The sequence below is a fragment of the Sinocyclocheilus rhinocerous genome, unplaced genomic scaffold (assembly GCF_001515625.1).
Source record: "Sinocyclocheilus rhinocerous isolate Xijiao unplaced genomic scaffold, SAMN03320098_v1.1 scaffold588, whole genome shotgun sequence".
In the NCBI taxonomy this organism is placed as follows: Eukaryota; Metazoa; Chordata; class Actinopteri; order Cypriniformes; family Cyprinidae; genus Sinocyclocheilus; species Sinocyclocheilus rhinocerous.
Genome location: NW_015635063.1, coordinates 1,176,343 through 1,199,380, shown reverse-complemented (window position 1 = coordinate 1,199,380; position 23,038 = coordinate 1,176,343). Strand labels below are relative to the sequence as shown.

Here is a 23,038-nt window from a genome sequence, read left to right as displayed (position 1 = left end):
ATTGGGTATTTCTATCACATCACAAACCAAATGCAGTTCCATCATGAATCACTAGGGGTTTGCGAGCTCTTGTTTGGGAAACCCTGTTGTATTGTGTGTGTGTGTGTGTGTGTGTGTGTGTGTGTGGCTGTGTGTGTGGCTGTGTGTAATAAGTGTGAGTTTGTGTTGTCCTGCAGAAAGAAGCTGAACACCCAGTGGAAGCTCAGCACAGACTTCCCAGACTCCCCAGGCACCATCCTCTGATGAAGGACAGCATCAGTGACGAAGGTCAGTTTGTGGCAGTGTTGTTATTGTTAACTAAAACCATTATAACATTTTATTGTTAATAAATCATTAAAAATCATAATTGAAATAAAGCTGAAACAAAATAGAAATATTAGATGAAAAACTTCACAACAAAATCAGTCAAACTAAAATTAAAATGAATACTGAACATCTAAAAATAAAAGCTAATTAAAAATATTAATATATACAAAAACAGCATTTATATAATGCTAAGTTAACACTGATGTGTGATCTGTCATTAGTGCAATGGACCACTTTTCAGATCAATGCACTGCCTACATATGTCCACTAAAATCTCAGTACTTTGCAAACTTCTGCTTTATAATTTGTATATAATATATATTTGTGTGTGCGCCCCACATCATTTTTTTCACAGAATATTCAATGTAGTCTAAAATATGTCAGAAGTGTGTGAAGTGCGTAATTTCTGCGCACTAGCACCACCAAACAGAATGACAAATGTTTGCACAATGTGCAAAATGTCAGTCCTGCCCTAAAGTCAATGCAATTTGTTTAATTGTTGTTGCAATGTTGGGTTACTCAAACAGAGCAATGTTGAAATGTTCCACACAGTCACAGTGTTGGACTCTTCAGGAAGTTGCCATATGAATGCTTTATTCAGTTGCCAGCCACTGCGCATTTAACTGGAATACCAAGTATTATAACAATAGAAAATGTAACGTAAATCACATTGCAAAAGCATCTTCTGAATGAAGGATGATGTAATGTGATGGATTGTATGTGCATGTGCAGAGCTGCAGGATCAGGCTGCGTCAGAGGAGGACGGGCTGGACGGGGAGGCCTGGGCGCGACCTTTGGCCCAGCTGTGGCAGAACAGACCGTATAATCCAGAAAGAGAGAGAGAGTACAACAGAGAGATGGGTCTGCGGCCTCCGTACTGCGCTGTGTGCGCGCTCTTCCAGGCACATCAGCGGGTACGCCGGCCTGGTTCAGAGATCTGTGTTTATCTGTTTCCTGTCACTGAGTATATCAAGTGTCTGACACTTCCTGTGCTTTCCTGTACGACGTCCTGTGTATGTGTTTGTGTTCAGTCTGAAGGGGCCGAGAGCGAGCCGGCCGTGGTGCTGCCCGGGGGTCAGATGAGGACCAAGCCTCTGATTCCAGAGAGATGTTTCACCACCACCACCGAGGACAGTGCAGACGTCCAGCCGTCCACACCTCACCTGGAGGAGGACGGCACCAGTCTGCTCATCAGCTGCTCCCTGTGCAGTGTCCGTGTGCACACTAGTGAGTACTGACCTGACAACCCGGACTATCACAATACTGGTTTTTCCCCTCATCGACTAGCTGTTTGTGGTGCCTGATCAAAAAGGGAGTCATATGTTCATTTCATCTTTATGTGTAGATTATATTCTGTTCTTTTGAACTGTCTATTCATCAAAGAATCCTGGGGAAAAAATGATATCTCATTTTGCACAAAAATATGAAACGGCACAACTGTCAACATTGAAAATAATAAGAAATGTTTCAGCAAATCAGCATATTAGAATGATTTCTGAAGGATCATGTGACACTGAAGACTGGAGTAATGATGCTGAAAATTCAGCTTTGATCACAGGAATAAATTACATTTTACAATATATTTAAATAGAAAACAGTTATTTTAAATTGTAGTAATATTTCACATTTTTACTGTTTTTACATTTATCAAATAAATGTAGTATTGGTGAGCATACAAGACTTCAAAAAATCACGGTAGTGTAGTTTGTCTGGTTATAACATGGACTAGAATGTATTATCTTTCCATTATGATGCCTTAAATTAAGCTTTTTCTAAATAAGAAAATATGCTATTAGGGAACAAGTGTCCTGCATGAATGTAAACTCCTTCACTACAAGATGCACCCACGATGATGCTGAGGACAAATAAGGAATTTCATCATAGTTTCCAACACATTTTGCCAGTAAAGGGTGTGTTTGAATAATCCGAGGTCTGTTTAATTCACTCTGTTTGCTCTAGGTTGTTACGGTGTGGCTCCAGCGAGAGTCTCCAAAGACTGGAAATGTGCCCGCTGTAAAGCCAACGCCCTCACCGAGGTACAGCCTAAACCTGACATATAGTGGCCCAAAAAATCATTTGGACACTTACAAAAATAGTTCACCCAGAAATTCTGTGCTCATTTACTCACTCGCATGTTAGAAATCTGTATGGCTTTCTTTGACATTTTCACTTGTTGGATTTTTTGCTTTTCCATACAATGAAAGCAGATTTTTAGATATTTTTCTTTCAAATTAATTGAGACTTTAAATTTTCTTGATGTTTCTTGTTTCTGCTTTAAGTCTGGCTTAAGTGTCCAAATAATTTTGGGCTACTGTGCACCTGCTTTAAACACATAGTGGTCTTTCATCTCTTGGTTCATTGATATAGTAGGATGTATTGTAAATGGATGATGTTTGAATCTTTGATTCTTGACAGAGTTGCTGTCTGTGTTCGTTGAGAGGTGGAGCATTGCACAGAGCCAATAATGGCAAGTAAGTAAAATGAAAGTCCACTAGAGGGCAGAACTGATGTCCCGTGAAACACACGGACCCCTGACCTAGAAGTTACCCAGATCTTGAATTGTTAGAAGTGTGTTTTTGTGGATTTTGTGTGCTTTAGACAAACCAGGACCTTTTGTTTTCATGTAATCTCACTTATTACGCAATTCTGGTTTGAGATCACAGGAATCATTCATTGTCTTGCGCAAGGTTCATAAAATCTCTCAAGAATTTACCTCCCAAACTGTCATTAGGAATGCTCAGGTAACACAAATGAAATTAGGTTAAATTAAATTAAACATAATTTTTTACGACTGTATTACAACAGCAAAAACAAGGAGAAAATATATATATATATTTCCTCATCACAGAGAAAAATAAATATATATAAATGGAAGGTGCGGTGATACGACCAATCAACTTACTTGCGTCACTGGTAGTTTCTGTTGTGTTGGGTTAGACCTACTCTCAAGCAAGAGCTAATTTAGTTCCCCCTTTAAAGGCTTTTCTATAACTAAAATCATTTTCAGTTCCTGTGGTGCAAACACATCAAAAAGCAGTTATTTCTGTCAATAGTTATATGAGCTATTAAATGTTCCTCCGGTGCCAAACCCCCTATGATAATTACAAAAAGACTCAAAGGTAAAACAACAAATTACAGTAATTCAGGAAGGAAACTTATTTTATTGTCAAGAAAACAATGTTCCATTGTAAAAATGTAAGTGGTCCTAAAAATACAATTTTCCTAAATGTAATATATAATTGCTTATTTTTATGTTTTGATTCAACAGTGAAATGTGATCTTGAGAGGTTTTGTGAGATTCATCCTGCTGTTTTCTTTGGGACGAGTTAATGTTGTATACTTAGCAAAAATCATCATCCCAGGTTCCTAACGTGTCTCTGTGTGCAGATGGGTTCACGTCCTGTGTGCAGTGGCAGTGCTGGAAGCGCGCTTTGTGAACATCGCTGAACGATCGCCCGTGGATCTCAGCGGCATTCCCTTACAGAGATTCAAGCTGGTGAGTTTCTGTTCCCTTCTCTAGAAAACATGCAGCGTGCAAACTGGGCATCCTTTCAAACTGCAACATTTCACTTCTCTGAGATATGGCTTCACACCAAACCTCCATTAATCAACAGCTCGATGTGTTGTAAATCATGTCGTACATCGTTTGTGTAACAGAACAACACGTTTGACTGCAAATTGTAACTGCAGGATGTTGAAGTGCTTTGGTGTAAGCAGTCACAGTGTTATTTATATCTGCACTCTGGGCCCTTTCCTCCTGTCCCACTTCCTCTGACCTCCTCGTCTTCCTGTGAGCTAATCTCTCTTGTATGTGCTTACAGAAATGCTACTACTGCAAACGGCGGATGAAGAAAACGTTGGGTTGTTGTGTGCAGTGTTCTCATGGTCGCTGCCCCACCTCATATCACCCGACCTGCGCACAGGCCGCCGGCGTCATCATGCACCCGGACGACTGGCCCTTCGTCGTCTATGTCACTTGTTGCCGCCACAAAGGGCCGGTGCAATCGGAGGTATTGCGCTCTGAAACACTGAGACTGTGCACTGTAACATGTGACTGCACTATAATGTGGCTGCTACAGGTGGCTCTACAAGTTGACCCAATAGTCTCGTCCTGTTTCCTCTTCATGCTTTTTTTGAAGTATTCAAATAGAACAGAATATGTATAGCTTTTTCTTTCTCCAAACCATTATTAAAAATAATACATTTAAAACAGTGTCCATTTGCATAATGTGCACTCAAAGACTCGCCACCATTGCTCAAATATAAATAGTGTATCACTTTGATTTAAATTGTATTTTAATCATGATCACAGTTTTTGCTTTTTCTTGATTTATTATGCAGAATCGTCTGCAGTATTTACCCACTGGTTATTGATCGTGAAAATGTTTCATTTTAATTTGGCATTTGCGTTATCTTGAATTGATAACAAGCATCCATAAGCTTTCATGGTTGCAGTTGCCACATGTCAACAGTTTTTTTTTTAAATCCCTCATTCACAGCTTTTCGTTTAAAGTGATACATTTTCTGCTCAGTGTTTTGCTTAATCTTTCCAACCTGGAAACCATTCACACACATTCTCTCTACAATGCAAAATATGATATGAACTGAAAACACCAGTAAACTTGTACAATGGAGTTTTGCAATCTCTTTTGAGATATTCTGCTCAAATAAAAGTGTAATGCAGCCAGTCTGTTTGTGCAGCTAAATCTGCAAGCAAAGCATGCAAGTTGACATTCTCTTGATTTGTGCTTATGTGAAAGTGCATTCAATCTGATGAAATGTAAAAATGACCGTGAATAATAATTATATTTTTTGTGCAAAATAATCATGACTGTTTAACAATTATTGTGCATCCCTTTTGTGAACTGCCATCATATTTGTTGCTGCTTTGATGAGTGATCTCTCTCTTTCTCCTCTGCAGCGTAATAAAGCAGGCATGAGAGAGCTCAGCGTGGGTCAGAAGGTCATCTGCAAGAACAAAAATGGACGCTACTACCAGTGTGAAGTCATACAGCTGACAAAAGCGACATTTTATGAGGTCAACTTTGACGATGGCTCCTTCAGTGATAACCTTTTCCCAGAGGACATTGTGGTAAGATGTGAGATCTGATTCTTTGATGAATAGAAAGTTCAAAAGAACACCATTTACTTGAAACAAAAATCTTTTGTAACATTATAAATGAATTTACTGTCACTTTTGAACAATTTAATGCCTCCCTGATTAATTAAAGTATTAATTTCTTTCACAAAAGCACTAACTGACCCAAAACTTTTGAAGGGTAGTGTATGATTGGCTCCAAAATACTGTATATTTAAAAAGCTGTATTTTATAAATATTGTATTTTGCGTGGTTTGGTGTAGAACCGAGACTGCGCTCAGCTGGGTCCTCCACCGCAGGGGGAAGTGGTTCAGGTCAGATGGACAGACGGTCTTGTCTATGGAGCCAAATTCGTGGCAGCTCATGTCATTCAGATGTACCAGGTAAATGTCTAAGAGAAGAGTTCCAGTGGTTCAGTCTGCGTTTAGACGTTTAGTAAATCACTGCTTCTCTTCAGGTGGAGTTTGAGGACGGATCGCAGCTGACTGCTAAGAGAGATGACGTCTACACACTAGACGAAGAGCTGCCCAAGAGAGTCAAATCTCGTCTGGTGAGCTCATATGTTAGGGACATTGCAAGTAAAAATACTAAAAACAAAAAAATTGATGTGACAACAGCTCTCTGTAGTTGTTGAGCTTGTCAAGTACAATTAATAATTCAATATTTTCTACATATAGAGTGGTCCAGAAGTAAAAAATCATTCATTTTCTCCATGGGGGAAATTATTTTTTAAAGATAACTTGTATTAACTATCACATTCCTACTGTGAGCTATGTGGTTGTTTCTCGATGGTATATGCTTTTGGTGAGGCCATCAGTCCACATTATTGCAACTTATTATTAAAATAATCATGGTTAACAGTTGAATTTATGGTGAAAAACTACATTACCCATGATTCTGTACAGAAAATTCCACCAATCAGTCACAGTGACCAAATAAAATACTTAACTATTTGTGTACATATACAGTATATTTTGTATAAACTTAAAATATATCGTTTCTATAGTTAGTCAACCATTTTAAATGAATAGTTTTACATTTCTTCTTCATTTTTACTTTGATCATTTCACTTGCATTGCTTCATGGGATTGTAGTTCTTTCCCTCATTAAAGCCGTTAAGCACACAGTTTTCTACTTTTTTTTTTTTTTTTAGTATTTCAAATACTTTTTGCTTCAAAAGTTTCATGTTGCTGATTGGTTTGGTTCATGGTTTATATTTAAAATCCCTATGGTAAATATGAAAGGGGAAAAAATGGTTCTGGAGAAAGTGGGTGGGCACTAATGCACTGATTTTTGCATGTGTGTGATTCAGTCTAAGGCATCAGACATGCGTTTTGATGGCATGTTTGGAGAGAAGAAGGTCCAGGAGAGCAAGAGACAGAGAGTGATCAACTCCAGGTACAGAGGCGACTACATCGAACCCGTCATCTACCGAGCCATCATGGAGTAGCCAGCGATGACCCAGCCTGCACCCAAATCCACCAGCACTCATCCAGCGTCTCCAGCACACCCTGCCAATGTCAGTAGCGTTCAGTTCGCAGGGGTCGGACACCTGGATGGGTTTGATCGCTCCTCGGTGGACTATTACTAGCCCTCAGTCGACCATCTATTCTGATATATGGGTCTAGAGTCGAGGCAGGGTGTTTCACAGTGTCTTTCTCAGAGAATGCAACTTTGTCATTGGGTGTCACGCCCTTTTAACCTCAGCGCTGTGAAACTATGCCACAAACACTCTAGAAACACATCAGCGTGAACATCAGGTTCATGGAGTCGCTCTAAATTACATTCGTTTGATACAGAATATTTGTAATCTCCATTTCATAAAATATATCTACTTTTATCAAATTGCATTAATTTATTTGACTTTAATTGAGGGTGCTGTTTCTACCCATATTTTACCAAACGGAGGTGCCGTTGCCATTTTATGGATGCGGATCTCCTTTTTTTTAAAGATCTACGCTGTCGTAAATTGCGCAGTTGAGATCCTGATTATTGTACATTATTTGGAACATAATGAATTCAGCGTGTCTTTGAGTCGTTTTTTTACAAGCCTATTTATTACTGGTGCTTTACAGAAGTCAATTTTGCAATATGAGTTCCAGTGCTGTCGAAGTTCGACACAGATAGATGTGTTCTGTTTTTGGAAAGAGGATCGCGTAGATACTGAAATGCCAAGGATCTCACTTTCACAGCTGTTCAAGCCCTGCCTTGCGCTCTGGTTCAATACACTTTCATTGACGTTTCTATTAATGTAGCTTCTTACTGCGGTCGACATTTTATCAGAAGCCCCACGGATTTAATAAGCTATTTTTGCACTTCTCAGCTGTACTTTTATGATCTGTCATCTTTGTCCTTGCAGTAGCCAAGCTCTAGAGACCGAAATGCACTTCTGAAAGCTGAGGAGGCCGTTGTTTGGACTGTCTAGTCGACAGCATTTGAAGAAAGTAAGGTTGTTGCAGTCCTTCAGTTGTTCAATAGATAGATAGGGCTAATCTTCACTATAAAAAAAAAGAAAATTATAAAATATTTTTTTCTATCAAGAAGCCTATTTTATTGCTTTGTTTTATAATACATGTTTAATGTTCATATACTGTGAGATAGAGTTGTATGTAGTTAATTTAAGAAATCTTGAGCTTCCGGCACGTTTCTTCTGCCTCTCGTGTTGCTTTCAAACTTGAGCCTCGTTCTCACTGCACTTCTGAATGCAGAGGCTCTAGGACTTCCATGCATGTATTTTGTAAAAATCATTCATGTGCATCAGTAAAAGATGTGAGCTGATGTGTTTCTTATACTGGGGTGTCTTTTTTCATTCATATTCAACATTTACTGCATTAAACAGCAAGTAACTAGATTTACTGATTTAAATGTATTGCATTTTATTTCACTGTTAATGTTTCAATAATATTTTCATCTTCTGGATAATAAGACCACAGAGCAGTGTTGTGGTTACCACCAGCATACCAAAGCCAGCAGAATGGAAAGTGTTTTTTTCTTTTTTTTTTACAGTATTCTTAATAATAATAATAATAATTAATGTATTTGTAATAAAGTAAAAAATTAAAGGGTAATGTTGCACAAATGATTTAAAAATAATTCTGAACAAATCAAAAATAATAATCATAATAATAAAAAGGCACTTGCTTTTTGAACCATATATTTAATCATATATTAAATATATGGTTAAAAAGCAAGTGCCTAATGTTTTTAGAGCAAAGCAAAAAGTCAGCAATATTATGTAGTAATTCAAAATGGTTTGAACACAACCCTCACATTTTTTTTAATTAAAACCAATATTAGAAACTTCCGATCAAGTGAAAATATTATTTTGCATGCAATTCTGAAGAAAAAATAACACTTTATAATAGTACATTAAAGGAATAATGTATCATTAAAAATAAAAAGTAATTGGGAGACTGTTTAATTGATGTTTTTATAGGTTACTACTGTTTATTTAATTGACTGATAAAATTATGAAATATAGTTAAATAAATTGGTCTTTCTTGGGCTGTGCGCAAACGTATACAGACGTTTACGGGAAAATACAACACATTACTTTGCAAAAATCCCCTAAAACAAGCGGTTTGGAGGACGGATGGACGGATTTTGTTTGCTTATATAAATAGAATGTGAAAAATAATTTGAAGAAATTTTTTTTTCTAATAACGGAAGAGATGGTTGCTGGATGTCCGTTGTAGTTGTTCAGCGTTCAGGTGCGTATCGCGTCATTGCGGATTTAAATTGGACGCGCTTGATCAGTATCCATGGCAACGTTCTGTGCGTTTTCTGTAAACCCGACCGACCGCCTCATCAGTTAATCGATTGATCTTTGGTTTCTCCCTCCGCGATTGTGATCGTTTAGACCAGTTTTATTTTGTGTGGTGAAATCTGAACACAAGAACGGTGTCAACAACATGCCTTGTGTTCATTATAAGTTTCGAAGTAAACTCAGTCACGACACGATCCCGTTTTTGACGGCGTTCACATCACTGTGAGAGAGTTAAAACGACAAATCATGAGACGCGAGAGACTGAAGCTCTGACCTGCAGATCAGCAGCGCGCAAACCAATGAAGGTGAGTTCAGCTCCACAAACTAAACTAAACTAAACATATCAAATACAAACCAATGAAGGCGAGTTCAGCTTCACATCAAACTAACCTTAAACATTTAGAACATAAATTAATGCTTTTATATTCAATAAGCAGTTACGTTTATGAATCTGCTGCTGTACTACTGCCGTAGTGTTACCATGACATGGAGTCAGATAGTAATATTTTGGTATTTTGATATATTTAATGTCACTCAAAGAATATTTACACCTTTTGAAAGCTCCTGTTGCGCAGGCAAATTTAATTTACGCTTACAGTCTTATGTACACTTCCACAACTCTTACCCTGCGTATGCAAATCTTATTGACGTCATTCTACCTTCATACAATTCCACTGAACGGTTTTAAATAATATTTTCATTCTATATGCACTATTGTTCAGTTTTACTTTACATTTTCTGTATGAATAACCACATTTGCTGTATGATTACTGCAACATTACACAATAAAACTATTATTAATTCCCTGACGGTCAAGGCTGTGCGTCTTCATTCTGATTGGGTTTCTGTAGACGATCGTCTCGTTCATGTCTCATCTATGTCTCTGCGTGTCTCGTTCATGTCTCATCTATGTCTCTGCGTGTCTCGTTCATGTCTCATCTATGTCTCTGCGTGTCTCATCTATGTATGCGTGTCTCGTTCATGTCTCATCTATGTCTCTGCGTGTCTTGTTCATGTCTCATCTATGTCTCTGTGTGTCTTGTTCATGTCTCATCTATGTCTCTGCGTGTCTTGTTCATATCTCATCTACGTCTCTGCGTGTCTTGTTCATGTCTCATCTATGTCTCTTTGTGTCTTGTTCATGTCTCTGGTCTCCAAACTCTAGACTGACTGACCTCACTATTGTCCTAAATAAGCCTTGTGTCTCGTCACAGAGGTAAAACTCCTCTTGTGTTCATGTTTATTTTAGCAGCAGGTTGGTGATTCTTCACCAGTTTCACTGGATCTGCTTCTGAAGGTATTGAAAACAATGAGAAATGCACTCTGCTGCACTGTAATGAACTTCAGTGTTTGCACATGAAGTGCTGCAGGAGCAGCTACTGTGATGAATGTGAGTGTCTGATCAAACAAAGATCAGTTAGAAGCAAACAGGCTGTTTCTGACAATCTTTTGGTGTCAGGTATCAGAACGTGTCTGCTGGAGTCTGACGGACACCTTTGTCCAACCTGCAGACTGTCAGATGTTTCTCCTGACAGTTTGACCGCAAACACTGTTTTGCATCAAGTAAGACCTTAAACCCTGTTTCTTCTTGTAGTTCATCTTCTGCATCTTCATTTCAGAACCATTTTATGAACTTTTTTAATTCCGGAGGTGAATCATTTTAAAAATGGAGCCAGATCTTTATGTTCAAACCATGAGCCGTCAATCCCGGCCACCCATCCCAGAATCCTCATCAAAGAGGCGTCGGGATGTGAGAGGGAATCGATAGATCTCCTCAAAACAGATATGGACCAGAAGTGACCACGCTACTGAAAGACTTTATTTATTTTTATTTAGTCATTTAGCAGATGCTTTTAGTCCTGCATTGGAGAAACCTTGTGAAGTGTCACTCCTTGTTGAGAATAAACACAAAGCATCAAAATACATTTGTGTTTGTATTTTTCATATTGTAAGGAGGTATTGGATATTGCAGAATGGAGTTTGTCTGTTGTTAAATACCCCAAGGTTTGACCTTTCACTCAAAAATTCTACTACTTCTGTTACACTAATATTAGTTCCCCTATGAAAAGTTCATATTTAATGCATAATGATACTGCATGGTATCATTATGCATTAAAAATTAAGATCATGTTATAAATGTTTATTCATGATTGTGAAACCATAACTCTTGGGAAACAGGAAGGACTGCGAAGGGAAGCCTGCCAATACTGTTTTAAGTATTGTTGTCTCTTTGTGAAATGACGCCCTTATTTAAAGCCTCTTTATACCAATTGTTAACAAAAGGTCTATTCATTTTTTTTAGAAAGAAAGTTTCGATATGATGCTGAAGCGCAAAAGTTGCTGATCCGTCTGTAACAGGAAACAGAAAGGTAAGTGATCTTTCATTTATAAAGAGGGTCATAGAGATCTGACTCAGAAAATGAACTTATGACCTAAATCAGCATGAGGTCAATGCTCCGAGATCAAAGTGTGTGTGTGTGAAATGTGTTTCCTGAGAATTGCACAGTACTGCAGCCTACGAGCTCAGACCACCTTTCACAATATATGTCAACAGGACATCTCTATGAAACACTTTTAATATCAAACATGCATTTATCTAAGAGACACACACATACCAGTCTTTATTTTGGTCAAGACCTCTGTAATTTGTGGAGCCACAATAAATAAATACAGCACCTTTAATTATCACCAAAGCTCATGAAGCACAGCAACAAAAACTTCTTTGTTATGCATGTGAGATTAGATATGGGAAACAGGTTAATTCAGTTTTTAGAATGATAGAATCTGTTTTATATAGAAGCCCGTTTCCGCCACTGAATTAAAAAAAAATTAAAAAAAGGTAATTGCGACTTTTTCTCTCACAATTCTGGCTTTTTTTCACAGAATTATGAGATATAAACTCGCAATTGCGAGTTAAAGTCCAATTTTGAGGGGGGAAAAAGACTGATATGTTCTCAGAATTGTGAGTTTATACCGAGGCTCCTAGACTTTATTTCTCAGAATTGCGAGTTTATATCTCTCAATTATGACTTTTTAACTCGCAATTGCGAGTTTATATCACGCAATTCTGAGAAAAAAAGTCAGAAATGTGAGATAAAAAGTCGCAATTACCTCTTATTTTTTATTCAGTGGCGGAAACGGGCTTCCGTAGTTTTCTTTAAAAACTGCATTTGCATGCATTTTATTTTATTGCATTTGCATTCAGCTTATTAATTTAGAAGATTTTATTTTTTCCAAATTGATTTTAAAATAAGAATAATGCAAACAAAATAGTTTAGTTTAATTTTGCTTCCTGTGCTCATATGTGAGAACAGACAGAGCATTGTGTTATTGAAGTGCACTTCCATTATCCTGCGGATAAGACTTTTTCTAAACTGTCCTTGAATTAGAACAGACTGCGGTCAACAGTTATGAGGCAACAAAGACTAAATGATCTCACGTGCACTTCCACTGAGAATGAACTTCTCTGGAAGTTGGGCTTTACTGACATCATAAGGGATTTTCCCTCTGAAAAAGCATTTGTATTACGGTAATTTAGGTAGTAATATCTGTGCATCTTTTTAACCATCTTTTGACCTACAAAGTAGGCAGAGCTATGTCTATACAAGTAGATGGATTTTGATTTCGTTTTATTTTTTAACACTGAACCCAGAAAAGTCATGTTCATCACCATCATGTGAACATAGCACAAGACAGATTAAAAACAAGACTGATAAACAAACGACTTTTAAAAATGTACGGGTTACAGCCCAATAAAGTTGAGTGATTCATTGTGCAACCCTTACGAAAAAGAAGTTTATTCAAGTTGGGGTAGGGGCGTGTTTGTTTTGGTGATTTCAAATATAAACATTGGCTACCAGAAATCCCTCACTCTACCTTTAAAGAAAACTTACGAGTATACTTGCAGTATAAAACTAGTATAATATAAACTAGTATTATATAAACATTATATAAATATTATATAAAGTTTACTGAGATTATACTTCAAAGTGTACTACAAGTATTTAATTAGTAAACTATCAGTATACCTATAAGTTCACTTTTAGTATAGTTGCAGTACAAGCTAAAAATGTTGATGTAAACTAGTTGTGTAGCCTACTCAAAGTTTACTACTGTTATACTTAAAGTATACTTAAAAGTATACTTTTATATATTAGAAAGTGGGCCAATTTAGTCCCAAGGAGTATTGAAATAGTACACGTACAAGTATACTACTAGTACACTGATATTTGTATACTTACTACATAAAGTATACTTAAAAATATACTTGAACTTTACTTAAGTATACTTACTAAAATAAACTTGAAGTATACTACTTTTTGGTAAGGGAATAAAGAAGCACTGTGATATATTTATGGTATAGTGCATGATTATCATATTGTCATAGTCCTCCAAAATACCATCGTAATGGCATTGTATTTTGATAATTGTCTGTTAGTGACAGATCTATTGTTATTGTTCTTACCTTTAGTAATCTTTACAGTAGTAGACTAATACGTATAACACATAGCCTATCTCAAGTAACACACCACTGTGTGTTCACTCAGCTATGCATGAGTGTGTAGTAGTGGAGTATAGTGTGTTTTGGACCTGTGTGTGAGTGTGTGTGTGTGTGTGAGAGTATGTTCAAGCCAATAGCTGTTCAGGCCTCACAGAAGGACCCTCCTCCTCCTCAACCCTTATGGCATGAACTCTGTTTTCTCTTCACCCGGGGAACCGAGCTGATAAGCGGACCTGAGAGATAAAAGACATGTTTTTCTCGTTCCGCCAGAACAGCTGTAACGACCGACGTGTGAGACAGCGGTGTGTTTATGGACATGTTTACATTATCGCTGCGTTTCTGTGAGGTAGGAGGACAGTTAGCCTCTCACACACTGACACGCGCTAAACGTTTTGTTGACATTTTGTCTCTTGTAACGGCTGTGGTGTCGGCCGTTTCTTATTAACACCGTGTGTACGTTAACCGTGTGGTTGTGTAGTTCACGTAATTGACGCGAGTCGGTGGGCCGAGAGGAGTTTGTGTTAGGTGTTTTTGAGGTTTAGCCAAAGCGCTAACGTTAACCGGATGTGTCGGTTACCGTTATGTAGCACACACACACACACACAAGCGACCGGTAGCCGAGCAGCTTCCACTGGTTACCAGGCTCAACCGAGTTTCTGAATCGTTAAAAACGTTTACTAGTTTTTAAAATAAGTGTGTTTTGAAGTGTGGTGTTTTTTTTTAAACATTGAACTAATTAGATTTAATTTGATACCAAACAAATTACCAAAAGTACTGTGGTGATGCGATTTTTAGACATTTAGAATTGTAGTGCCATGTATTTGGAAATACACCATGATAATGAAGTACCTGGGAGTACCATGTAAATAACGTGGTGTTTTATCCTTTTAGAAGTTATGTTTCAGAAAAGATCCCGTTGTTATTTTATGTTATAAAATATATAATATTATATAAAGGTAACTTATTGGATTAGGAAACACGTATTCACTTTTAACTAAGTGTTTTCCCTCAGTAATCTCCTAATTTGATGTCTGTTGATAGTAATTAATGTAGTTGTTGAAGTAGTTATGTTTAGGTATTGGGTAGAGTTAAGGGATCTATAATATGGTCATTGAATAAGCCATTAACATATGCTTTATAAGTACTAATAAACAGCCAATATGCTAGTAATATGCATTCTAATAAGCAACTAGTTAATAGTCAATATCTTAATCTTATCAATCTTAATATAGTATAATATATGATATATTATTTTATATAATACTCATAACATTTTATTAGAATATATTATTATATTTATTATATAATATATAATTGAATGCATCTAGAATGTAGCATGCACATATGATTGGTTCTAAATTACGATAGAAGTTCCTCTAGGATTATTTTCTTTTTTTCAAACTAAGGAGGCTGTTATCTGATACCATATAATTACTGTACCATGGTATTACTATGGTACTTTTTTAATAAGAGTAGTCAATAAAAAACAAAAAAAAGCAAAAATGGTGTTTTATCCTATTGGGAGCTATGGTATTAAAGAGACCCTGTTGTTTTTATAACATTATATTAATAATATGTATTGTTTGTTTATATTATATGTTATATTAATGTTCACGCTTACAAAAATTATATCATGATATCTGCGGTTAACACTAAAATGTAATAGTTGGTTCGTAATAATAATGAGGAAGCTTATTTCGATGGCGTAAACCATTGAAATCTTACCACATAAAGCCTATTTTTAGATTATACAACAAAGCATCTGAATGAACTGGTTTTATTTGATTAATATGACAGACCACATGGTTAAATCAGGTAGAAATAACTCCTTAAAGAAACAGTTGCATGTCACCAGCTTATAAACAGCTTCCAGAATGTTTGCTTACATCAACAAAATAATTTTAAATGGTCAGAGTAATTTCTAACTGTAGTAACTAGGGTGGTTTGGTGGAAACTGTAGTTACCCTGGTAAGTGTTTAAGTGAGTGTGCTTCATTTCACTTGCAGGCCTGTTACTGCATCTTCTGAACGCATCCGCATAAAAGTAACACGTCTCTGTTGTTCCTGACCCATGTTGACCTCATCAATCATGTTACCTAACATTTTTAAGCCATTGAAATAAATACCAGTTTAGGTTTTAAACTGTTATGAATTGAAAGACCAAACATCAGTTTATGAAGTTGGCGTTTGTCTTGCGAAAGCATGCCGTGATTGATCAGTGTGTTGTGTGTTTTCAGGTGACTCAGACCGGATGAAGCCTCGTGTGAGATGATCAGGATGAAGTCCACACGTAGCTTCGTGTTTTTAATTTGTCCCATCATGGTGCTGATATTCCTCTACTATTCGTCTGGCAGACTGCACCTACGGAGCCCAGTCCAGAAATCTCGTGAGTATACATGTCGTCATGTGACTATTTTCTTACGTGGAACACAAAAGGAGAACGTCCGACGCACATGCCTTTAAATGAAATATAATGATTGTTTGGCTACAAGTGTTCAGTACAGAATGAATCAGCATGATGCAGTTTTCTAGCTCTAGTTAGTCACACACAAGAATCCCCTTATGTGTGGTGTCCTTTAGAGTAAACGTTCGACGGCAGGGATCTTTGAAAATGCTTTTTGTTTGAGGTTCTTTTCATAACAGATTTTTCATTTCTCTAAACAGTGAAATGTCACAACTTTTGCTTCCCTACATCTGGTTTTCCCCAGTGATGCATGATGCCTGAAATTAAGGCTGTTGGTTTAGCAACCTTTCTCACTGACTGTGATTCTGCCTGGTCTTCCTGTTTGGCATCAGATCACTGGGGAAGCCATGATCTTAAACTGAAAAGACCCTGGAAAATAAAGGTTTGGTTTGCGATTATGTCCAGAGGAGGGAGCTAAGAGCCCATCGCTGTCCATGTCCACCCCATGGAATAAGTCCAAAAGTAGCCAGCAGGCTAAAAAAGGGTCAGCTTTGAAGACAAAATAATACACAAAACGATCTTTGCTGTGATGGAACTTTGCTTAGAATTACTCTACTCAGCAAAAAGATCTATTTTTGTCTCTTCAAATATTTCGTATTTCACAAAAGCACCTTTTAGATTTGCCGCTGATAACAGTTTTCACGGTTTCTTTCACACTACAAGTTTAGGTGATACACTGTACTTTCACACGCGTAACACAGCACCACCACGATCGCATGTCACGAGAGAAAATTAGAAGCTGTGGTTTCTGATATCACCTCTAATGCAGTGAATAAGGGAATTAATTATACAGCTTTGAATTAAATTAAACTTAAGAATTTGATTCCTATAACTATTAGCAACAAAGAAACTACTGTTTAAAGGTTTGAGGTTAGTACTTTTTTTTTTATTTCAAAGGAAGTCTCTTATGCTCACCAAGGCTGCATTTATTTGTTAAATAAATAGAATAAAAACAGTTTTGCAGAATATTATTGCAATTTTAAATTGCGGTTTTCAATTGTAATATATTGTAAAATGTAATTTATTCCTGTAATGCAAAGCTGAATTTTCAGCATCATTACTCCAGTCTTCAGTGTCACATGATATGATCCTTCATTCATTATCAGTGTTGAAAACGGTTAATAAAAGTATCTTTCTTTAAAAAAAAAAAATCTTACTGACCCCAAACTTTTGAACGGTAGTGTATATTGTCATGTATTATAAATTGATTTGTGATTAAAGAGCAGATATCTTTCATGTTTGTGATAATGAAACGATGGAAATACGAATCTGTTGTTCATTGTCTGTGCTATTGATACTAAAACATTTGGTTCTGACTAAATGCAGAGGTGAAAATATGCAGTTATTATATTAAATAGACTAAAAATGACTGTAGTTGGTGTAGTCTGGTTGATTCAGTCATTAAAGTGCCCCTATTATGCCATTTTTACGGTTCCTAATATTGTTTTGGGAGTCTCTTACAATAGGATTACATGCATGCAAGGTCAAAAAACGCTTTCGTTTTCTCAAAATATGCATTTAATATCACCTGAAATGGCATAATAGGGGCACTTTAAACCTTGTATAAAACATTTTATGTTTCATGTAATCATTTATGGAGTTCAGGTAACAAAGTAATGACAAATAATACATTGGAACTGGGAATAATCTCTTTAACGAAGTCTGATCAGCATTTGTTAGTAATTTTGCTGCATTTGGCTTTTTGGCACATACAACAGACAAAAGCTTCAGGACTTTCTCGTTCACCAGGCTACGTCACTCTAAAATTGAACCACAAAATGCTACCATATTGCGTGCTGTGTAACTAGTGTAATTCATAATCATGTAAGTGCAAGAACAGAAAATCAGCTTTTCTCTGTTCACAGTCACACACAGACTTTTCTAGCGCTGCTGCATTTTGCACATTCCTTATACAGATATGGTGTGGTTTCTATGAATATTCTTGGTTCCCTCCAAAGTCCACCTGGCAGAAACTCTTGACTGTAAATCAGAATTGAATTTAGCCTTGATGTTTTATTATAGATGTTTGGTACAATTGACCTATCTGTAAGCCCCTCCCCTCGAACGCAGAAGCTCGCATCGGTTTGATGGTGTTTATGCTACAAAAATGGGAACGATGTGCCTGGGATATTTGTAACACTGATTCCAGGTATCCTGAGAGGATGGGCAATGGGCAAACAGAGCAAAATGTCCGTAAGCATTTAACCCTGTTATGCCCCATAACTCGAAAAGGACGTAACAAAAACGGGGACACAAAGTGTGAGTAATATACAAAATTTATTAACAAAATAGAACTATACAGAAAGAAACAACATAACATGAAGCAGTCAGGAATCAGTGGTGTAAAGTTAAGTGAATGCATGAAAGTGTAATGGTCTGTAGTAATGTTGGATGTATGAAGTAAACAAGGTTAAACAGAAACCAAACGAAACCTAGTCCAAAATGCAGCTCGCCTCTGGCCAGTTGTCATACTGCCTTTTAAGAGGCAAGACAGGAAACCAACAGCAGGTGTCCTCGATGAACCCATCAGAGAACAATCAGTGGGAAAGCGGAGCAATACCACAATTCAACCCAGAGATGACGCACATAACGCATGGGTCGTCACACTCCACCCCTTAAGACGGGGGTCTGTCAAGAATCCCTGTATTATACAAAACAAAAAATTAGCAAAATATTTAATATCACTTCAATTACCCAGAGGAGCACGCGACAATATTTTCAGATCCTCTGACGTGTCGAATATCGAGGGAGTAAGCCTGTAAAAACAAAGACCAATGGATGAGCCTTTGATTCGGGCAATGAAAAGAATTCAGAAACGTCAACGGGTTGTGGTCCGTGTAGACAACAACTGGTTGACCCAAACCAACATAAATATCAAAATGTTGTAACGCCCAAATCAAAGCCAAAGCTTCCTTTTCTACCACATAATAATTCAGTTGATACGAATTAAACTCGCAGGAGAAGAAACTGACAGGACGGACCAGGCCTTCCTCATCGTCCTGTTGGAGGACAGCCCCTGCACCAACTTGACTTCCATCCACCTGTAACGAAAAAGGCCTCTCAAAACAAGGGGCAGCAAGGACAGCAGAAGAACACAAAGATTTGACATTTTCAAAAGCCAGTGCACAATCTGACGACCAAACAAATTTTGCCTTGGCCTTTAAAAGATCAGTAAGTGGTGCGACAACTGAAGAGAAATTACGGCAGAAGGAACGGTTGTAACCTACCAATCCTAAAAAACGCATAAGCTCCTTTTTTGTTATAGGAACAGGAAAGTCACAAATAGCCTGAACTTTAGCACTTAATGGCCATACCTCTCCGTTCCCCACCACTTTGCCAAGGTAAGTTATGGTAGCCTGAGCAAAACTACATTTTGCCAGGTTCACGGTCAATTTGGCCTCTGACAAACGCATCAAGACAGCACACAAGCATTTTAAGTGTGAATCCCAACTATCACTGAACACTACAGGATCATCTAAATAAACCACACACCCCTCAAGGCCGCCTTCCTCATCGTCCTGTTGGAGGACAGCCCCTGCATCAACTTGACTTGCATCCACCTGTAACGAAAAAGGCCTCTCAAAACAAGGGGCAGCAAGGACAGCAGAAGAACACAAAGATTTGACATTTTCAAAAGCCAGTGCACAATCTGACGACCAAACAAATTTTGCCTTGGCCTTTAAAAGATCAGTAAGTGGTGCGACAACTGAAGAGAAATTACGGCAGAAGGAACACTTGTAACCTACCAATCCTAAAAAATGCATAAGCTCCTTTTTTGTTATAGGAACAGGAAAGTCACAAATAGCCTGAACTTTAGCACTTAATGGCCGTACCTCTCGGTTCCCCACCACTTTGCCAAGGTAAGTTATGGTAGCCTGAGCAAAACTACATTTTGCCAGGTTCACAGTCAATTTGGCCTCTGACAAACGCCTCAAGACAGCACACAAGCGTTTTAAGTGTGAATCCCAACTATCACTGAACACTACAAGGTCATCTAAATACACCGCACACCCCTCAAGGCCTGAAACTACTCGGTTCATCAGCCGCTGAAAGGTGGCAGGTGCATTTCTCAGCCCAAAACTCAACCCTGTACGAATAGAGGCCTGATGGAATAACAAATGAGGAGATTTCTTGAGCTCTTTGACTCAAAGGCACCTGCCAATACCCCCTCAGCAGGTCAAGCTTGGTTACAAATTTGGCAGAACCAACCTGGTCAACACAATCATCCACTCGTGGGAAACAATCAGGCTTTGTCACACTGTTAAGTTTACGGAAGTCTGTACAAAACCTTACCGAACCATCAGATTTTGCAACCAACAGGCAAGGAGATGCCCAGTCTGAATTCGAAGGAATCGCTATCTCATTTTCCAGCATATATTTGATTTCTGCTTCCATCAGCTTCCGTTTCTCTGGTGACACTCGATAATAACGTTGTTTGATAGGAGAAGCATTGACCACATCAATATCATGTTCAGCCCAGTCGGTTTGCGTTGGCGTGTCTCCAAACAGTTCTGGAAAACGGCGTAACAAAGAAATCAATTCTACAGACTGAGGGTGGCAAGTGAACCAGAGTAGCGTCAAGCTTTTCCAAAGACTCAGTATTATTTAATCGCCCACGCAAAACACTATCATCAGGTTCATAACCCTCTTTCTCCAACTCCTTCTCCCCTAAACAAAAGTTCTTAACATCGGACGTCGCAAGAAGTACTTAATGAACGAAACTTTCACTATTTAACTTAGACTTCTCATAATACGGTTTCAACAGATTCACATGAAATAACCGAGTAGACCTCCTCCGATGCGGAGTTGCCACTACATAATTTTCGTCACTCAGTCTAAGTTTTATCACATATGGGCCCTCAAATTTTGCTTCAAAAGGAGAAGACGGCAAAAGGCGTGACACAAGAACTTGGTCTCCCGGCTCAAAAACACAGCGTTCAGTTTTGCGATCGTACAAACTTTTCATATTCTTCTGCTGCTTTTCAAGTTTAACACTGGCCAACTGTCTTGCTTGTATCAATCTCTGACGAAAACCATCAACATATGAAAGCAAATTTTTTGGTGAATCTGAACTTTTAACTGAACTTTGAAGCACTGCCAAAAGGTCACGAACTTTATGGCCAAAAACTAAGTCATTAGGACTAAACCCAGTGCTTTCTTGCACAACCTCACGTGCAGCCAGTAATAACCAGGGCAATCCCTCCTCCCAATCTCTATCCAACTGTACACAATAAGCACGAAGGAGAGATTTCAAAGTTTGATGAAACCTCTCCAACGCTCCTTGGCTTTGTGGATGATATGCACTAGCACGATTATGCTTAATTCTTAGCTGTTTCAAAACTTGTTGGAAAAGATGAGATGTAAGGTTTGTACCCTGATCACTCTGAATGATTTTAGGAATGCCAAAAACTGACAAACTGCGACAAAGATCTTACAATTGAACGTGATGTAATTGTGTGCAAAGGATAGGCAGAAGGGAAACCTGTAGCTAAACCCAACTTTGAACATGGTAGAGGACCTAATGAAGAATCTGAATGTTGTTCCTTACTCAATTCATCTGTGGAGAAAGGAAAAGACCGATCAGACAAGTCCTGTATAGAAAGAGAAACCACTGCCTTCGACACTCTCTTGGTTTCATCTGTCATAGCCCGAGTTGCGACAGCCACGCGGTCTCCTTTTGTAACCTCCTGAAGCAACTCCCCCTCAGACAAAACCATAGGAAATGAAGACATATTGGGCCGAACCCGATCTTCTGCTAATTTGTTTCCTAAAATAAGGTGAACACCCTCAATTGGTAAAACAGGACGCAGTCCTACCACTATCTCATCACGCAGAATTTTAATGGGAACTTCCACAGTTCCATCCAACAACGACACTTGACCTTCTGTAATAAAAGGAGCATAAATAGACAAATAATCATTAGAAAGTTTAACCTCAGTCTGAATATCACCTAAGTGAACAGAATTGGCCATTGCAACAGGTTTAAATTGATTTGTCTCAGCGCGTTTATTTTAACTTTTAAGTACCAAGCAGTCCGCTTTCCAGTGTCCTTTCCCACGACAATAGTTACACGTTTTCGACGTATCAAATTTGCTTGAAAAAATGCGACCAGACTGTGGAGTAGTATTTATAAAACAAGCTGCGCTCACTCCCTCCTGTCTGCCAAACAGTAGCAGTACTCCTGTGAGTAAGCACAAAGTCATCAGCCAACGACGCAGCCTCCTGAGGAGACTGAACTTTGTGTTCATTAACATGCGTCGCAATTTGCTCAGAAACAGAGGTTTTAAATTGTTCAATTATAATCAACTCAAGCAAATCATCAAATGTTAAAACATCAAGAGATGCACACCAACGCGTAACATGTCGTCTCAAATTCCTCACAAACTCCAAATGGGTCTGGCCTGGAATCAGCTTGCATGACCTAAATCGTTGTCGATACGTTTCAGGCACACACTCATCCACCTTCAATACTGCCGATTTAACAGTATCATAATCTTTGCATTCATCGGTAGTTAAAGCAGAAAAAGCCAACTGCGCCTTACCAACTAACACGCACTGAAACAACAACACACAGTTTGTTTTGGACCAAACTTGTATTTCAGCGACACGTTCAAAAAGAGTACAAAAAAGACATCCGGATCATGTTCATTGACTTTAGGAACAAGTTTTAAATTTTGATGAAGTGGAAAACTTCCACAAGCACCAGATTCCACTGAACTATCGGTATTCATCTTACTTTCTTGTAACAGTTTGAGTTTTAGATACTCCAGCTCCATTTTTGCCTTCTCTAACTCAAGCTTACCTTGTTCAGATTGTTGTTTCATTTTCTCATGATCTATTTGCAATAACAATAACTCTTTTTGTTGGTCAAAAGTTAAAACAGACTGTGAAGCAGATAAGCTTT

At 38.0% G+C, this 23,038-nt stretch overlaps 2 protein-coding genes across 9 annotated transcripts in view; both read left to right on the top strand.

The window, feature by feature from the left end:
* Positions 1-7,923, top strand: part of kdm4aa (lysine (K)-specific demethylase 4A, genome duplicate a) — a 17,910-nt gene extending 9,987 nt beyond the window's left edge. For all 7 annotated transcript variants that reach the window (XM_016560895.1, XM_016560900.1, XM_016560898.1 and 4 more), the window contains 11 exons: positions 177-267; positions 1,039-1,220; positions 1,338-1,533; positions 2,266-2,342; positions 2,722-2,777; positions 3,694-3,802; positions 4,128-4,316; positions 5,228-5,398; positions 5,668-5,787; positions 5,862-5,954; positions 6,717-7,923. In XM_016560895.1, the coding sequence (XP_016416381.1) occupies positions 177-267; positions 1,039-1,220; positions 1,338-1,533; positions 2,266-2,342; positions 2,722-2,777; positions 3,694-3,802; positions 4,128-4,316; positions 5,228-5,398; positions 5,668-5,787; positions 5,862-5,954; positions 6,717-6,854 (1,422 nt within the window). In that variant the 3' untranslated portion in view covers positions 6,855-7,923. The remainder of the gene's footprint in view (positions 1-176; positions 268-1,038; positions 1,221-1,337; positions 1,534-2,265; positions 2,343-2,721; positions 2,778-3,693; positions 3,803-4,127; positions 4,317-5,227; positions 5,399-5,667; positions 5,788-5,861; positions 5,955-6,716) is intronic.
* A 5,917-nt stretch (positions 7,924-13,840) lies between these two features.
* The window catches only part of st3gal3a (ST3 beta-galactoside alpha-2,3-sialyltransferase 3a), a 41,733-nt gene continuing 32,535 nt past the window's right edge, over positions 13,841-23,038 (top strand). For both annotated transcript variants that reach the window (XM_016560893.1, XM_016560892.1), the window contains exons 1-2: positions 13,841-14,017; positions 15,908-16,056. In XM_016560893.1, coding sequence (XP_016416379.1) covers positions 15,939-16,056 — 118 coding nt within the window. In that variant the 5' untranslated portion in view covers positions 13,841-14,017; positions 15,908-15,938. The remainder of the gene's footprint in view (positions 14,018-15,907; positions 16,057-23,038) is intronic.